The sequence below is a fragment of the Lepidochelys kempii genome, chromosome 6 (genome assembly GCF_965140285.1).
Source record: "Lepidochelys kempii isolate rLepKem1 chromosome 6, rLepKem1.hap1, whole genome shotgun sequence".
In the NCBI taxonomy this organism is placed as follows: domain Eukaryota; kingdom Metazoa; phylum Chordata; order Testudines; family Cheloniidae; genus Lepidochelys; species Lepidochelys kempii.
The window spans coordinates 106,887,802-106,906,601 of NC_136385.1; the positions used below are offsets into that span (position 1 = coordinate 106,887,802).

At 42.9% G+C, this 18,800-nt stretch overlaps 1 protein-coding gene across 3 annotated transcripts in view; it reads left to right on the plus strand.

Moving 5' to 3' along the window:
- C6H14orf132 (chromosome 6 C14orf132 homolog) overlaps positions 1-18,800 on the plus strand; it is an 81,493-nt gene that overhangs the window by 50,533 nt on the left and 12,160 nt on the right. For 2 of the 3 annotated variants that reach the window (XM_073349580.2, XM_073349581.2), the window contains one exon: positions 17,574-18,382. In XM_073349580.2, the coding sequence (XP_073205681.1) occupies positions 17,574-17,798 (225 nt within the window). In that variant the 3' untranslated portion in view covers positions 17,799-18,382. Of the gene's footprint in view, positions 1-17,573; positions 18,383-18,800 lie in introns of those variants that run through there. The other variant, XR_013635985.1, reaches the window with a different exon arrangement.

Sequence of the window (18,800 nt, forward strand, 5' to 3'; positions counted from 1 at the left end):
AAGATTTGGGGGGGTCATAGTGCATTATCAGCTGAGCATGAGCTTCCAGTGTGATGTGGCCGAAAGAGCGAACGCAATTCTGGGATGCATAAAGAGTGGAATCCCGAGTTGTTTTACTTCTGTATTTGGCACTGGTGTTACTGTTGCTGGAACACTATGTCAAATTCTGGTGTCCACAATTCAAGAAGGATGTTGAGAAATTTGAGAGGTTTCAGAGAAGAGCCAAAGGTGTGATTAAAGCATTAGAAACTATTCCTTACAATGATAGACTCAAGGAGCTCAATCTATTTAGCTTAGCAAAGAGAAGGCTAAGGGGTGACTTGATTACATCTATTAGTACCTACATGAGGAACAAATATTTGATAATGGGGCTCTTCAATCTAGCAGAGAAAAGTATTACACGATCCAACGCTGGAAATTTAAGCTAGACAAATTCAGACTGGAAATAAAGCATACATTTTTAACAGTAAAAAGAAAAGGAGTACTTGTGGCACCTTAGAGACTAACCAATTTATTTGAGCATAAGCTTTCATAAGCTCACTTCATCCGATGAGGTGAGCTGTAGCTCACGAAAGCTTATGCTCAAATAAATTGGTTAGTCTCTAAGGTGCCACAAGTACTCCTTTTCTTTTTGCGAATACAGACTAACACGGCTGTTACTCTGAAACCTGCCATTTTTAACAGTGAGAGTATTTAACCATTTGAACAATTTACCAAGTGTGGCGGTGGATTCTCCATTACTGACCATTTTTAAATCAAGATGGGATGTTTTTCTAAATGATTTGCTCTAGGAATTATGTTGGGGAAGTTATACAGGTCAGACTAGATGATCATAATGATCTCTTCTGGCTTTACAGTCTATGACTCTCTAATTAGATAAATGTATATGGCATCCCATCAGAGGCAGGACTCAGTGATGGCTGTGGGATTTGGCACATAGACTTTCTGTAGTGATACCTGACAGGCATTTAGGTGTTAGGTTTTCCTGAACTGCACATCGGCTTGAACTAAAGACCGGTCCATCAGAGTTTGATCATCTTACTTTTTTATTCCAGTCACCAGCCATTTGCCCCTTTTGTCTCACATTCACTTTAAAACCATCACAAAGAGCCAGATCGTGACAACTTTACTCAAGTTGAGTTGATTTCAGTGGGACTGTTCATGAATACTCAACATGAGTAAAGTAGTATAATCTAGCCCAAAGAAAGCATTTATTCTTTTTCTGAACATGCAAGCCAAGCCCTAGATAAGTGAATTCAGCAATGCATCTGTCTGGCTCTGAAAGTGGGAAACCCAGAGGCACCTTTCACACCCTGCTCTGTCTTGTGGCACAGTGAGCCAGACTTCTGTCAGCCAACTTTGATTGGGATTTTACTAAGACCCCTGAAGGGCAGATTCTGATACAGCAGAACTAATTAATATTGTAACCTAGCTTTCAAATATCCAATAACAGTATTTAAACTTTAGCATTAGGATCACTTAAGAGATGCTTTCCCACAGATTATTGTGATGCACAGGTTGTTTGGAATGTAAGATTGGTCATGTAAGGCCATATTTCCAAAGGAGCTACAACCACAGAAATAGGGTACCTGCCAACACATGCATTTTTTAAAACAAAACAGCAGTTCCATGTGCAATATGGGTAATTGTATGTGCAAGTAATTTACACCCCCCTTTATTTGAGAAGCTTGTCAGCATGGCACACTGATCTGGTTTTATGTGTCTTCTGTAATTGATCTGTTGTAAGTGCCTAATTCAGTGCAACTATAGGGTGAGTCCTTGGGCCAGATTGTATCATCCCAAACTGTCCTACTTAAATCAAGGAGTAAGGGGCTACTCAGTATGTGTAAAGGCCCTGTTGGCTTGCTATGACAGTTGCTTCCATCTGCATGAAAGCTAGGAGGGGAAGCAAATGATCAGGCTTCCTGTGCTATTGGCATCTTAGCATTCCTTATAGCAAAGGACTTTGGAGCAGTTCAGAAGCCATCATGTTGTTCACTTTTAGAATTCATTTCATGTCATATTCATAGAAGCTCTTTCCTTGGGGGCCCATGGAATTGCACCTTTCCATATACTGAAAAAGATAGCTGGAGAGAAAGAAACAAAGTACAATTATTTGAAAGTGAAGCCTATTTTGATATTTATAAGAGGAATTTTTTTCTGCCTTATAGATCAAATTCAGCCCTGCTGTAAGCAAGTATAACCATTGGGTTCAGTTAAGTTATGCCCACTTATACCTGCATTGATTCATAGAGTCATAGATACTAAGGTCAGAAGAGACCATTATGATCATCTAGTCTGACCTCCTACACAACGCAGGCCACAGAATTTCACCCACCCACTCCTGCGAAAAACCTCTCACCTACGTCTGAGCTATTGAAGTCCTCAAATCGTGGTTTAAAGACTTGATATGACTGCATTACATTTTCTATCTTTCTTATTTGTGAAATGTAAATCTCTTAATTTTCCTCTTTTGCTCTTCATGTGTAATCTTTAAAAGCACTATAAGGGAGTTAGGAGCCCAAGTCTAATTGATTTTCAGTTGGACTTAGGGTAAATTTTTCAAAATCACCAGTGTGACCCTGAAGCCTGCATCCCATCAAAAATCAATGGCGCATGGCTCCTAACTTACTTAGACACTTCCGAAAATGTTGCCCCTAATTGCCGTAGGGGTTTTTGAAAATCTCACCCTTATCCTTTTCCATTTAGCAAACACTGATTTCATTTTCTGTGTTAAGAGTGCGGTTGAAATCAACATTTTTTTTTTCCAGACAGTCTTTTGTGTCCCTGATTCCTTCATAGACTTTAAGGCCAGACGGGACTATCAGATCATGAGAAAAAGGATTTCCTCTTCCTTATTTCTCCCTCTTTTAAACCTTTCCCTCTCATAAGGCCAGTAATGATCCTGCTGTTTGATTTCCCCCTCAGAAAATGAGTAAATAAAATTAAAATAAAATAAATTTTCCATCATCCCAATTCCAGGCACCATCTTCTAGGCACTCTCCTTCTTTCCCCTATCCTCCCCTCACTTTTTTCCATGACACTATCCAATTGGCTACTGCAGAATAGGCACCTCACTGTCACAACCAGACCAACTACTATACAGTCTGTGGTACCTGCTTGCCAGTCACAAACCGTAGCTGGTGAGGATCTTATCCTGGCCCAAGCACATCAGTACACATTAGCTCCTGTCATAAATATAAAGGGAAGGGTAAACACCTTTAAATCCCTCCTGGCCAGAGGAAAAAACCCTTTCACCTGTAAAGGGTTAAAAAGCTAAGACAACCTCACTGGTACCTGACCAAAATGACCAATGAGGAGACAAGATACTTTCAAGCTGGAGGGGGGGGAACAAAGGGGTTCTCTCTCTCTTCCCTCCACCCATTTTGTTCCAGCTTGCCCTGCCTCTCTGGCAGTCTGGGACTGCTTGTATCGATCAGCATAAGAAGAAAGACTTTCTGCTGAGTCCATTTCCTTATCCCATAAACACTGTTTTATTTCCTCCTTAGACATAGTCAGGAATTGCTCCTGAGCTATCAAATCACACATTCCGTCAAAGCTAGTGACACCCCTTCCTTGGACCCACTTATCTAACAGATCCTTCATCTGGTTTAGATAATCCACATTACTTAGTCCAGGCCCTCTCTTAAGGGTTTGAAATTTTACTCTGTACGTTTCAGATGTAATTTGAAATTGCTTTAAAACCAAATCCTTGAACTTATTATAGTCAGAAGCCTCATCAATAAGCATCTTATTGAATATATCCAGAGCTCTTCCAGTCAATTTTGCGACCAATGTGGTCATCTTGTGAGCGTCAGGAATTTTATGGAGAGTGCACAGACTCTCAAAGGTGAGAAAATATTCAGCAATATCACTGGATTCATCATACTCTGACATAGTCGCTCCCATTTGTGGATTGTTGGGGAAGGATTATTAGGGTTATCCAGTAGATCCTCTCAGCCCTTACCTTCTCCATCTCCAGTGCATACTTCCTCTCTTTTTCCTTCTCCTCCAGTTCTTTTTCCCTTGCCTCCATAGCTCTCCTGTGGGTAGCCTCTAGGGCTTTTTCTGCCTCTTTTTCTGCCTCCATTTCTTTGTCCTTTGCCTCCATTTCTCTGTCCTTTGCCTCCATAGATCTCCTGTGGGCAGCCTCTTGGGCTTTTTCTGCCTCTTTTTCTGCCTCCAGTCTGGTTAACTCCAATTCGTGTTGTGCCTTGGTTTCTGTCATGTTAGCCTCTCTGTTTTTAACTAACTTTACACCCGAGAGTTAGAAAGAAAACAACAAAACTAAACAAACAAACAAACAAAAAACTTGGCTTGTCCAAAAAAAAATAGATAGATAGATAGATAGATAGATAGATAGATAGATAGATAGATAGATAGATAGATAGATAGATAGATAGATAGATAGATAGATAGTGCTGTAACCGGACACCTATGTTCTCTGATAGTGATTGTCAGCCTACAGAAAAATCCTATAAAAACCCAAAACTAACACCTTTGTCTCCAGGCAATTAGACAGAAAACCCCTCTCGTTGCTCTTAGCTAAAAAACAACTTCAGGTCTGTGAAGACTTGTGAATTTCCCTGCAAGAGGTTAACTACCCTGCCTTTAGGTACAGAAAACTCCAGCTCACAAAAGACAAATCCCTTTTGTCTCTGCTCTGGCCCCCAAGCAGAGACAAAAAACCTCTAACTGCTTTCAGCTTAAAACCTGCTTTCCAGCAGCCCAAAGGAAAAAAAATATTTCCTTTTAAAATCTGTGCTTCTGGTTCAAAAAAATCTTGAAATGATTTCAAGTTAATCCCACTGCTCTGCCACCATGTCAAGGTTCCTTCCCCACTCTGAACTCTAGGGTACAGATGTGGGGACCTGCATGAAAAACCCCCTAAGCTTATTTTTACCAACTTAGGTTAAAACTTTCCCAAGGTACAAACTATTTACCTTTTGTCCCTGGACTTTATTGCTGCCACCACCAAGCGTCTAACAAAATATATCCAGGAAAGAGCCCACTTGGAAACGTCTTTCCCTCCAAAATCCCCCCAAGCCCTACACCCCCTTTCCTGAGGAAGGCTTGATAAAAATCCTCACCAATTTGCATAGGTGAACACAGACCCAAACCCTTGGATCTTAAGAACAAGGAAAAAGCAATCAGGTTCTTAAAAGAAGAATTTTAATTGAAGAAAAAGTAAAATAATCACCTCTGTAAAATCAGGATGGTAAATACCTTACAGGGGAATCAGATTCAAAACATAGAGAATCCCTCTAGGCAAAACCTTAAGTTACAAAAAGACACAAAAATCGGAACATACATTCCATTCATCACAACTTATTTTATCAGCCATTTAAACAAAACAGAATCTAACGCATATCTAACTAGATTGCTTATTAACCCTTTTCAGAAGTCTGACCTGCATTCCTGCTCTGGTCCCGGCAAAAGCAACACACAGACAGAGGGAGAGAACCCTTTGTTCCCCCACCCTCCAACTTTGAAAGTATCTTGTCTCCTCATTGGTCATTTTGGTCAGGTGCCAGCAAGGTTGTCTTAGCTTCTTAACCCTTTACAGGTGAAAGGGTTTTTTCCTCTGGCCAGGAGGGATTTTAAGGTGTTTACCCTTCCCTTTATATTTATGACAGCTCCCAACAGCAATGGCCAGCCCTGACAGTGCCATTAGAGTACTGGAATTACCATCCCAGTTGTTCAGTGACACCAATACAGAACGCAAAAGGTGCACTCAAGCTCCTTCAACCATTGCACTTTCCAGGTACTCATTCTGTGTACGTATCAAAGCCCTATTCCCACTACCCATACCCTTCATTTGAAAGAACCATGCCTGCTTATAAAGGAATGTCATGGTGCACAAGGAATAACCAATCTTGGTTAGTCAAGTGTCAGAGTTTAAATCACTCCCAACTATTAGGGGATTAGGAAGAGCCGGGGGAGGTTATCCCACATCTGCCAAGTACAGGGTTTCTTATTTTTGCACCATCCCATGATGTTTCTGGTATCAGCCACCATCAGATATAGAATTTTAGATTAGATGGACCTTGGGTTGGATCCGGGAGGGCAATTCCTCTTTTTCTATATTACAATGTTATATTTTTTCTGAAAAAAAGCAACACAGCCCAGTGCACAATGCCTTGTGGGAGGGCATTTCATTTCAGACACATGGGAATGTACTAAATGCAATTAGTAATATCTACATTGTATTAGTGGCATGTTTCAATAGATGCTGTGCAAAAACTAAGAAGAGGTTTATCTGTCACATGAAAAAAGTCCACATGCACGCAGCTCATAATGCCACACCTTACATTTAAAAAAAATCCTTATCTTAAGAATAAATCAGGTAAGGATGCCAAATGGAATTCTCTACCAAGTAAAAGCCCCAATGTTTCATAGCCACCTCTCTTGGCTTTGGATGTGGTACTGATGTAAAACACTGGTGGAGAGGGGGTCAACTGTCTCATTCTCTTGATTATAATTAGATAGTATAAAACTAGCAATTACAGGCTGTTTTTCATGAACAGATCTCAAAGTATTTGACAAGGGGAGATAAGTATCATTAGCCTTTTTTTAGGGAATGGGAAACTGAGTCATAGACATATCATGTTAATTGTCCAAAGTCACATAGCAAATTACTGGCAGAGCCAGGAATAGAACATAGCTCTTTCTGATGCTACATCAACTGCCTCCTCAAATCACTGAAGATGATTTTTTCAATTAGCTAGTGAATTTGTCAACTACGTGCCTTTGGGGCCTGATCCAATGCTTGTTGACGTTAATGGGATTCTTACCATTGACGTCAACGGGCCTTGGATCAAAGCTTTGTATTTTTTCTCCCCTATATATTGTTATCCGCCTAACAGGATGTTTAGCCTATTGCTGTATCTCTGGATAGGGTATGAGGGTGTTTGGCTATCGTTAGCAGAGATGGAAGTGGATGTGCATATCTCAACACAGGTTGAGTTCAAAACTAATTATTATTAAATGACTAGAACTCATTACTGATTGGCTTAGTGATTTCATAAAAAATAAAAATCTGTCCACTCCAAATGGCTCAATACGATGCCGATTTAGGTGGTTTTGGTGCTTCTGACAAAGGCTGGAAGAATTTCAGAGGGCAAGTGTTGGAGGGGCTGAATCTAGAGGGACCCATTATGCGAGGGTAAATCTTAACGGGTCTAAAACATGAAGAATTTTTTTAAAATCCACCATGTAGCCTATGTTGACCATTGTATGAACCAGCTTGTACTAGGAATAATAATATCTTGTAGGCTCGTTCAAACTCAGTTGCACTGCCCATAAAACATTAACCAGCTGAGCCTCAGCTGTGCCACACTAACAAGCTAACACAGCTTAGCTCTAGTTCATCAAAGAAACATATAGCTATTCCATGCAGATTGAAGATCCATCAAACTATCTGCCTGATGCATTTTATATCGTGTTGGTTGTAGTCCAAAGGCAGGCTGGGATACATTTGCCTACTGAGGGGAGTAATTGCTGTCACAGCAGCACTACTGTAAGTAATGATACAAAATAACTGCCTCATTGTCAACAACTCTGAGACAGCCATAAGGGTTCTGTCCTCAGATATACCCAGCGAGAGAGCCAGGGCAGTGCCCTCATCATGGTGTAACCCTACCGATAACATCATTATATTAAATCATTCTAAATATTAGTTCCCTCATGGGAAAACACATGCAGGAGTGGAAGAAAATATCTGGCTTTCAAAGAGAATGCTTCAAAGGGAAATTATGTAGTATTACAGCCTCAGCTTTTTCCTTAATGGATATTTTCCTTAAAACCACATGTTTTCAGACCTGCTGCAAGAACTGAGGAGTAAGAATACTGCTAATGGTGTATTGGTTTTCATAAGAATTATAACATTTTTGTTCAGCATTTTCTTTCCCTATTTATTTTCTTCCTTTCCCTTCATGTTTATGTTGCATTAGATATTTCAGAATCAAAGAGGGACATGATGTAGGAGATGAGGATATGTGATGTGTATTCTATAGTCTTTTACTTAAGCTCTTTTTTTATATGAGCACATTCTCTCTCTTTCCCAGTACCCAGATCAAGATCTAGAAATATATTTGGCCCAGTCACTTTTGTAAACATAAAAATACATCTGGGGGGAATCTAAAGATAAAAGTCATCTGAAACAAAGTAGCATTACTCCTCTCAATACACACCCTTTATTCATGAAGTTTGGCAGATCACAATAGATATGGCTAGCAGCAGGACACCTTTACCAAATAAAGGAGATGTCATTTACAGCAGCTTTCAGGAAAACCAAAGGATGTCAGCATGAGTACAGACCTGGTGAGGGAAGGCTACCCAAGTCTCTCAACGCAACCCACTTTGGGGTCCCAATCCATGGACTGCAAAAGGAGTCAGAGCAGGCACAGCGAGGATGCCAGTCTGCCATGGTAGGATGACATGGGCAAGATCCTCAGCTGCTGTAAATCAACGCATCTTCAGTTATTTCAATGGAGCCACACTAAATTACAACAGCTGAGCATCTTGTCCGTATTGCCTGCTTTCCATCCTTAAGACCTACTAGGTGAATCTGTCTATCTTAGGTAGTTATAGGGCCCCATCACTGTAGTATTTGAGCACCTCACAGTCTTTGAGTTCTCCCCATAAGACCCCTGTGAGATAGGGCAGTGCTGTTATCCTTATTTTACAAATGGGGAACTGAGGCACAGAAAGACTAAATGACTTGCCCAAAGGTGCACAGGAAGCCTATGGCAGAATTGGGACTTGAATGCAGCTCTTCCAAATCCTAGTCTAGAGCCCTCACACTGGACTGTCTTTCCTCTTTCACTGTTGTATGGCAAGGAGATACTAGACTCAGAGGAAGGCAATTTTAGCAAAGTGTTTTGTGCTAAGGGAGATGTGATTTTATTCAGAAGGCAACTACTAGAGACTAAATGCCTTCCAATCTGTGATGAAGAGTGAACCTATAAATAGAGAGAGACTCAATATTATAGAATATGTCCGTACCAGCTGCTGAAAGTCCACACTTCATAATGGGTCACTGCAAGTCCTTCAAAAAGTCAGCTGAGCTTTTTCGCCAGGTGCTACTCTCAGATGTTGAAAACAATTCATTTGCATTGTGCGTGGTATTGCAGGGTTCTGACTTGACATTACTTGCAATGCTGTGCAAGTCCACACTGTCCATGTACTCTGAATGGTACTTACACAGAAGGGGCAGCACCATGTGTCCTAAAGTTCTTATAGCTTCTTGGATTCAAATAATGAATAATCTAAGTCTAGTAAAATGATTTGTTGAAGAGGCGTGCCCTTCAAATGAAGTGTTCTACTGATAGCATTACAAATGCACACTCACAGAACATCTCTCTCTTTACACTATGTAGTACAGGGGTTCTCAAAATTCATTGCACCATGTCCCCCTTCTGACAATAAAAATTACAACATGACTCCAGGAGGGGGGACCGAAGCCTAAGCCTGCTCAAGCCCCACTGCCCTGGGCCAGAGGGGGACCAAAGTCGAAGCCCAAGGGCTTCAGCCCCAGGTGGGGTGGGGGCTGTATCCTGAGCCCAGTGCTGAAGCCCAAGCCTGAGCCCTGTTGCCCAGGGCTCAGGCTTTGGCCCCGGGCCCCAGCAAGTCTAACGCCAGCCCTGGCGACCCCATTAAAAGGGGGTTGCAACCCACTTTGGGGTCCAGACCTGTGTTCCCTGTAAGCTGTGCACTTGGGCAGCCACCCAGGAGAGATTCAAGTGTCACACAGTTGAATAGCAGAGCCACACACATGCAGATGGCAGCATATGTTCTGCCCCTCCTCCCCCGCCCTGCTGCTTTGCAGCCACCTTGCTCCTGCAGCTATTCCTGGGACCCTCCTGCTTGCTGTGCAGAGCAGGATGGGGGAGGGGGAAAGGATGGTGCTGATTTCAGGGAGTCTCACTTCCTCTCCCCCAGCCCCTGTACCCCATCTCCACAGAGCAGGGTAGAGGGGACAGGGCTCAGGACTTGCAGCAGCTCTGAGGTCTGAACAAGCCTTCAGGTGAGTGAGTGCCTTAAAGAGACAGTGCACGGTTTCTTACACACACACACACTCTCTCTCTGTCTCTTCCTTTCTCCCCTGTCCATCTACCCCATCTCCGCAGAGCAGGGGAGGGGGGACATGGTTCAGGAGGAGGAGAGCTTTCAGTGAGTGCCTTAAAGAGACAGCAGACGGGAGTCTCTCAGAAACTTCCCTAGCAGCCATCACACACACTCTGTGTCACACACACACACTGTGTGTCTCACACTCACACACAGTCTGTGTGTGTGTCTCTTTCTCTCTTTCACACACACACACACACACAGTCTGTCAGACACCTCCCAACATTGTTGTTGTTACTTCTTGGTACTTCCTGCAATGCACATATATTCTCTGTAATTTTCTTCTTTCAGAGTGTGTTATTTTAATTTTTTTGACTAGTCTATGCATTTCATAATTTTTATTTCTCTCTTACACTTACATTTAATTCTTTTGAGTAGTGTGTTCTAAAATGCCTAATTTGTCCAGGTTGGAAAAATTATCCCTATTAGTCACTTTTTAAAAATATATATTATATACAGGGTTTTTTGTTTCTACTGGTGCACATTACCTTGGTGCACATAACAAAATTTATTCCGCACATGGGTGAAAAAAATTAGAGGGAACATTGGTCCCAACCCACATTTTGAGATGTAGTATAAATGTTACACTGGTTATTTTCCGTTAAAAATGAAATATGCTTCACATTCCACTTGAAGCCTTTAGAGCAGGCCACACTGAAAGAGGGTCTGCCTTTTACAGCTTTGAGTGCTATTGATAACAGTTTACCCATATCAAACACATTTCATCCCAGAAGGTCCCCCACATGCTTTACAAATGATGGTCCAAATTCTGCAAAGCAGAGGTGAGTAGAGGTCCTGTCATGGGGAAAAGTGGCTATGCTCTGTTATCCTCCACACTAAGCTGCTTCTCTGGAGCTCAGCTATACAGGACTAAGAGGAGTGTGGGTAGAGGGGACAGGGCTAGGGCTAGTGGGTAGGTGTGCTGGTGAGGACTCAAATCCACATAAATAGGAGGTGAGGGGGAAGAGTAACCTTGTTCCCCTTGCAGTTAAGTGGGACTTGATATTTGAGGCAATGCAAGTTAATGCTGCTAGAAGCAATAACCCTCTGTGGCATAGTAGTGGGAGTATGTGCTTAGTGAAGGGCAAGGGCACCATATGACAATGCTGCAAAGCAGAAATAGGGGCCAGGAGACTCCCAGAGACAGATCCCTGCCACATGGAAGGCCAGAGATCCACCAGATCTCCCCTGCATCTCAGCTTCTTCACCTCTTGATGGTCACTCCCTATGTCAAGACAACTCTACTGCAAGCCTCACCTCCCACAAGCGATGATATGGTTGAATGGCAACAGGACATGTAAGCCTGCCCTGCCCTTCTACGTCTTTTATGGTGTGGTGAAGGAGAAAATCTGATCCTCAGTCTATAAACTGTTGGTACCGTATATAGCAGAGGTGGGCAAACTACGGCCCCTGGGACTGTCCTGCCCAGCCCTTGAGCTCCTGGCCGGGGAAGCTAGCCCCCGGCCCCTCCCCTGCAGCCTCAGCTCGTCGTGCCACCAGCGTTATGGGCGGCGGGGCTGCGAGCTCCTGCCGGGCAGCGCAGGTGCAAGAGCCGCCAGGTGTAGTGTATTAAATTGTTCCCCATAGGAATGTGCTACTTACAGAGCACCAGGACTGGCAGCTGTAAGTCGCACATTCCTATGGGGAGCAATTTAATACACTACACACAGGTAGGGATGACTGTGCCTCCCCAAACACCTGGGCCTCTGCCCCCTATCTGCCCCTTCCCACTTCCTATCCCCTGACTGCCCCCCTCAGAATCCCTGACCCATCCAACCCCCCCTACTCCTTGTCCCCTGACTGCCCCCTCCCAGGACCCCCCACCCCTAACCGCCCCTCCGGGACCGCACCCCCTATCCAACCCCCTGCTCCCTTTCCCAACTGCCCCGACCCCTATCCACATCCCCCTCCCCCTGACTGGCCCCCCAGGACTCCCACGCCTATCCAACTGCTCCCTGTCCCCTGACTGCCCCTCGGGACCCCCTGCCCCTTATCCAACGCCATCGCTCCCTACCCCCTTACCATGCCGCTCAGAGCACCAGGACTGGCAGCTTTAAGAAGTACACCATAAGTAGCACATTCCTACAGGGAGCAATTTAATACACTACACCAGCCTTCCATGCACTTTCAGAACCCCAATGTGGCCCTCAGGCCAAAAAGTTTGCCCACCCCTGGTATATAGGAATCGCTAGCCCACTACTCAAGTACAATGCACCCACCTTCCAAGTGAAACATGGCAACCGATTAATACTATCCGGCTCCAGAAGCATCTGGGGCCATGACTTCACTCCTCCCACTCTTCACTGGCCCACAATGCTGTTCAGCCACCCAGAAGAGAGCCCGTTAAACCACACATGCCCCTGTATTCCTTGGAGCAAAGGAAACCAAATAATTTTTAGAAGAGAATTGATTTTAAAGATGGTTTTCCCACAAAAACTGTGGGATCCTTTGAGAATTTGCTAACCTTTTCTTTCCCTGGGATGTGCAGAGCTTAGAGCTGTGTTTGCTCCAACTTCTTAGCGCAGGCTCCAATGCTCAGGTCCTTTCTCATTAAAAAACACTAAGGTTTTGTTTTCTGAAAGATTGACTCTCAAGTGCCTTGAATGAAATAGGTTTTTAAAATATAATCCCAACCTGAGACTGCAAATGTGGTTGTTCAGCTGGTCACTCTCCCCATTTCAAGGCCCATTTGATACTTATAGCATCATTTACGAATGCTCCCCGGGGGTATTTGCTTGGGAAATGTTTAGGAAAGCAAACAATGATCATACCCCCACATTCTTGAAAGAAAATCAGACTGTGGAAGGTTAATATAATAAGGCCTTTTGTAAATGTCTGCTTCTTAATTTGGAATTTTGTGAATCATTTATTTTAGGATCAGAGGATGCCTGGTGATCGGTTTTAGGTACTGTTTTCGTAATAAAAAATATTTTTCTGTCCCTGGAATACTCAGTTCATTACAGATTTTTTTGCAAAGTGTCTTTTACTAAGTTTCCTTGCTGTAGTCCATTCTCCCTAGGTGAAAGAGTTGTATTTTGTGTGGCCAGTCTTACAACGTGCTGAGCACCCTTGACTCCTAATGGCTCCATTGGGAGCTGCGGGTAGTGGGAAAGGCTCAGCACCTTGCAGGATCAGACTGTTTGATGCTAATGGTAATCATCCTTAAAGGAGTAGGATCATAGAATCATATCATAGAATATCAGGGTTGGAAGGGACCTAAGAAGATCATCTAGTCCAGCCCCTTGCTCAAAGCAGGACCAATCCCCAATTTTTGGCCCAGATCCCTAAATGGCCCCCTCAAGGAGTGAATTCACAACCCTGGGTTTAGCAGGCCAATGCTCAAACCACTGAGCTATCCCTCCCCTGCAATCCCTCCTTGCGGAAGCTAAGGGACCTGGCCAACCTCAGTGCGGTACAGACCATGGGGAGAGGTTGCCAGGAGAGGTTCCTGTGGGAGAAGGGGTTCCTGTACCGAGAATGGGCTCCCTCAGGGGACATGGAGCCCTGGGAGATCTGTAGGTCTTGGAAAAATTTTTGAAGGAGAAAGTAGTTAAGGACATTTAAGTCAATGGTAATTGGGACAAAATACAACATGGTTTTACAAAAGGTAGATCATGCCAAACCAACCTGATCTCCTTCTTTGAGAAAGTAACAGATTTTTTAGACAAAGGAAACACAGTGGATCTAATTTACCTAGATTTCAGTAAGGTCATTTGATATGGTGCCACATGGGGAATTATTAGTTAAATTGGAAAAGATAGGGATCAATATGAAAATTGAAAGGTGGATAAGGAACTGGTTAAAGGGGAGACTACAGCGGGTCCTACTGAAAGGTGAACTGTCAGGCTGGAGGGAGGTTACCAGTGGAGTTCCTGAGGAATCAGTTTTGGGACCAATCTTATTTAATCTTTTTATTACTGACCTCAGCACAAAAAGTGGGAGTGTGCTAATAAAGTTTGTGGATGACACAAAGCTGGGAGGTATTGCCAATTCAGAGAAGGATCAGGATATCATACAGGAAGATCTGGATGACCTTGTAAACTGGAGTAATAGTAATCGGATGAAATTTAATAGTGAAAAGTGCAAGGTCATGCATTTAGTGATTAATAACAAGAATTTTAGTTATAAGCTGGGGACACATCAGTTGGAAGTAACGGAGGAGGAGAAGGACCTTGGAGTATTGGTTGACCACAGGATGACTATGAGCTGCCAATGTGATATGGCTGTGAAAAAAGCTAATGCGGTCTTGGGATGCATCAGGCGAGGTATTTCTAGGAGAGATAAGGAGGTGTTAGTACCATTATACAAGGCACTGGTGAGACCTCATCTGGAATACTGTGTGCAGTTCTGGTCTCCCATGTTTAAGAAGGATGAATTCAAACTGGAACAGGTACAGAGAAGGGCTACGAGGATGCTCCGAGGAATGGAAACCCTGCCTTATGAAAGGAGAGTCAAAGAGCTTGGCTTGTTTAGCCTAACCAAAAGAAGGCTGAGGGGAGATATGATTGATCTCTATAAATATATCAGAGGGATAAATACCAGGGAGGGAGAGGAATTATTTAAGCTCAGAACCAATGTGGACACAAGAACAAATGGATATAAACTGGCCATCAGGAAGTTTAGACTTGAAATTAGATGAAGGTTTCTAACCATCAGAGGAGTGAAGTTCTGGAACAGCCTTCCAAGGGAAGCAGTGGGGGCAAAAGAATAATGACAAGAATTATGACAAGAAAAAGGCACTGAATAATTGCCTTTTTACTGAGTGCTTTTGTTTAGTTCCATGTACAATGTTGGTACCTCCATTACGTGTAGCAAGGGAATCTGAAAAAACAACAAGGAGTCCGGTGGCACCTTAAAGACTAACAGGTTTATTTGAGCATAAGCTTTCGTGGGTAAAAACCTCTCTTCTTCAGATGCATGGAATGTGAGTCTTCTGCACCGGGGATGTCTATATGGTGGGGAGGAGGAAAGGTGGAGCATGAAATCCCCAACCTTGTATTTTCAGCAGACAGCGCTGTAGTCCTGTTTGGTTTCTGAACATATTGGGCCAGAATGTCAAAATAACTCCATTATTTACTCAGATTCACACCACCTGATGGCTCTGGCTGTTTATCATCAATTAAGTCTTCTGCAGCTTGTTCAGTGAATTTTTAGCATATATGTTGGGGTTTATGAATCCTCCATCTCCACAAGGGTATGTTCCAATTCCAGGAGGCATATCTGAATAAGCTTTTGTAGGTTTCTTTCACAGGAGGACAAAATATTGAACTTCAGTCAATAGCTATCCTGGCAAAGGAAGATGAATTGTGAATGTGTAGGGCCTTTTGTGTTCTCATTTTTTATGTGTGATTTTTCTGGTCACTGTCTGATTATACATCATGTGGGGGAAGAACACCATATATCATTTTCTTGTGCATTATTTTTGCATTCTACCTGTTTAATTCCTCTAAGCAGCACAATTTTGCTAGGTTTCTTGGTGTTGATAGTTTTTACTCTAGTCATGAGGTGACAGCCATTCTGTAAGCCACTGCCTACATTTTGACATCTGGGTGGCTGAAGGGTATATACAGCCCTACTAGAAAGGTCATTTGCCTTCCTTTAAAAGTCCATATAACTTTAATTTTAGCTTTTTGGTAAAGTTTGTTCAGCTGTGAGAGGTCTTTAAAATAGTTGATCGTCAAGATCATGTGGGTTTCATGCACCCAATTTGCCTCGACTGAGATTTTTTTGTGTTATGAATTGTCCAAAGAGTTGAATACACTGTTACCTACATGTTATATCAATGATGCTAGTGAACACATTTGTGTATAATCTCTATCTCTATAGGAAGGGAATGTTATCTTTTATTTAGAACATGGGAGTGGGTGCCAGATCTCTTCAGTTATGTTCCTAGTGCTGCCTCACTGGACCAGATTCTCTGGCCTTCTCCACTCCTTTTGCATTGCCCTTAGCTCCTATGCTGGGGATACCCTAGCAAGGCCTTCCACTGCACAACCCCACTGCAGGGGTGTGCGAATGAGCCGGCTACCTCCTGAGTGCCAGCTCACGGCCTAAGGTTGCTCTGCAGGCAGCCTGCCTGTGTTTCCCCCTTCCAAGTGCTTCTTAAATAAATTCCACACCGGCATTTTTTTGTCCAACAGTGCCCGCTCTTCCAAGGTCTAATGTATTGACATAAGACACAATACAAAACTCACTACTAGGGCTTCTCTTCTCCCTGAGTCTGCTCTCCACAGCTTTTCCCTGCCTTGGCAGGCCTCTCTCAGCCCTGTCTGGCTGGAGTCTTTTTCTACTCCCATGGAGTTTGTTCTCCCTGGCCCCCAAACTCTTCAGACCTCTGGCTTCCAGGACCAAACCCTTCTCCCGGTCTAGGGTATTTGGCAAAAGCCTCCTGCTCACTGCAGCTCTTCTGACAGCAGCCTCTGCCACAGCTTCTTCTCATTGTCTCTCCTTGAGTGTCCCCCCTCTCTCTACAACAGGGGTTCTCAAACTGGGGGTTGGGCCCCCTTTGGGGGTCACGAGGTTATTACATGGGGGGTCGCGAGTTGCTTGAGGCAACCCCCGCTTTGCCTCTAGCATTAATAATGGTGTTAAATATATAAAAAAGTGTTTTTAATTTATAAGGGGGATCACATTCAGAGGCTTGCTATGTGAAAGAGGTCACCAGTACAGACGTTTGAGAACCACTGCTCTACAGCTTCCTGCTGGTCTTAGAGTGGAATCACCCGATCCCAGCTCAGAAGTACCTACTTAGTAACAAGGGCTGGCTGGCCCCAGCCCCCTAGCCCTTAAAGGCGGCTTGTTTGTGCAGGGAAGAGTGGTTCTTCAGCTGCTCCCCTCTTCCAGTCCTCCCATTGTGGATGATTCACCAAAGAGAGGAGCAAAGTTAAGTAGCAAAGAAAGGAGCTGAGCAGCTACTTTACAACATAGGATTATCCTGCTTGAGAGAAGTAAAAATACAGGCTTAGTTTTAAAAGTGCCTGATTCCCCAATCACAGACTGAATTTAAACTCCAGCCACCTCCACTCAGAAATTATCTTGATGGGAGTCATATAAGTACCCAGGTGTACAGAAAGAAAACTGTCTTTCTCAGACCCACGTTTAATATCACAGGTCCCCTGAAATGAACTTAATAGTGCTGATGGAAACGTTATGATGTGCACATTTAAAATCTGCCTAAACTATCAAAAAGTGCAAAGATCCCATTAAGATGATGCAAGGCATGTACAGATCCATTGTCTAATGTTTAAGGCAAGGAATGTGCCTGGCAAAGGACATTCTTCCATATATGATCATTGCATCCCAACATCGTGCATGTGAGAGCTTTGCAGTTTTGCCAGAATGAGTGGTAGTTATTGCTTTGTATGAAAAGATAAATAACATGTTAAGACCAAAAAAAAAAGTTGACCCTGGACTTTAATCTAATGTTGTCAAATCCTTCTTCGCAGATTCCTGTTATGGGAGGAGCCTTCATGGACTCACCCAATGAGGACTTTGGTACAGAATACTCCTTGTTTAATTCATCGGCCAATGTCCATGCAGCTGCTTCAATGCAGAACCAGCCAGAAGAGACATCCCGCTCCTCAAACGATGCCATATTGTTATGGATTGCAATCATAGCAACAATTGGAAACATTGTGGTTGTGGGAGTGGTGTATGCCTTCACATTCTAAGAAGACCGGAGACTGGAATACTGCAGGAGTGGATGGCTACAAGTGTGTTTGTTGTGCGTGTTTGTGTATATATACATGTATAGCTATATAAATATATATAGATAGACACATTTTGTTAATTATAAGCTGTGACAGTACTAGAAATGAAGTGCAAGTTATTAAACTTGAACTTCAGTAGCAAAGTTTGGATGCATTGGCAAATTTTGTGGTGGTGAAAGCTTTAATCAAGAACAGCCAATACATGTCATATATAAATTTGATGTGAAAGGCCAATGTTGATATGCGAAACACAAAATGAAAGCGGGTTTTATGTAAAAAATGCTTATTTCCTATTGGTTGGATTTTCTAGTAGCTCTTCTGTTTTTGTTTGTTCCTTTTGTTGAGTTTTTAATCTGCTTTTGGGATTGGTATTTCTATCACAACATTATATGAAAAATGCTCTGTATCTTATTCTCCATGGAAATCTAGTTATCTAGATGTCCAGATGCACTGGATGGTGGGCATTGGCTCAATTGTAATTAACGGATTTTCAGGATTCTTGTGTGTTGAACTAAAATACACATGATCAGTTGGCTATGTTTAAAGTGTAGATATTATTAATCTTAAAGCAGTGGGCATGCAGGTGGATGCATGGCTGCTTTAACTAGGGCTCTCATTCTAAAGACAGTGAGCAGAGATGATATTCTGAGTGTTAATACTGAATCTGCTTGATATTTCTAGAACCTGTACTCCAGAGGATGAAGTGCTGGCAAGTGAGTTTTAAATGGGAGGGACAGAAGCTCCAATTTCCATCAGACTATTGACAGCCAGAAATGATAATGATTATAGTTCATTGGATTGACCCCTTCTAGAAAATAAAGACTGTGGATCTTTTGGGTTCATTATGCTGAAATCCAAATTTCCCATAAAAGCCATGTGGTCAAATAAGCTTTATTTATGAATGAAAGAAATTACTTAAAGTGCAGTAATTCTGCAGCCTAATTCACTGCCAATGATTCATCT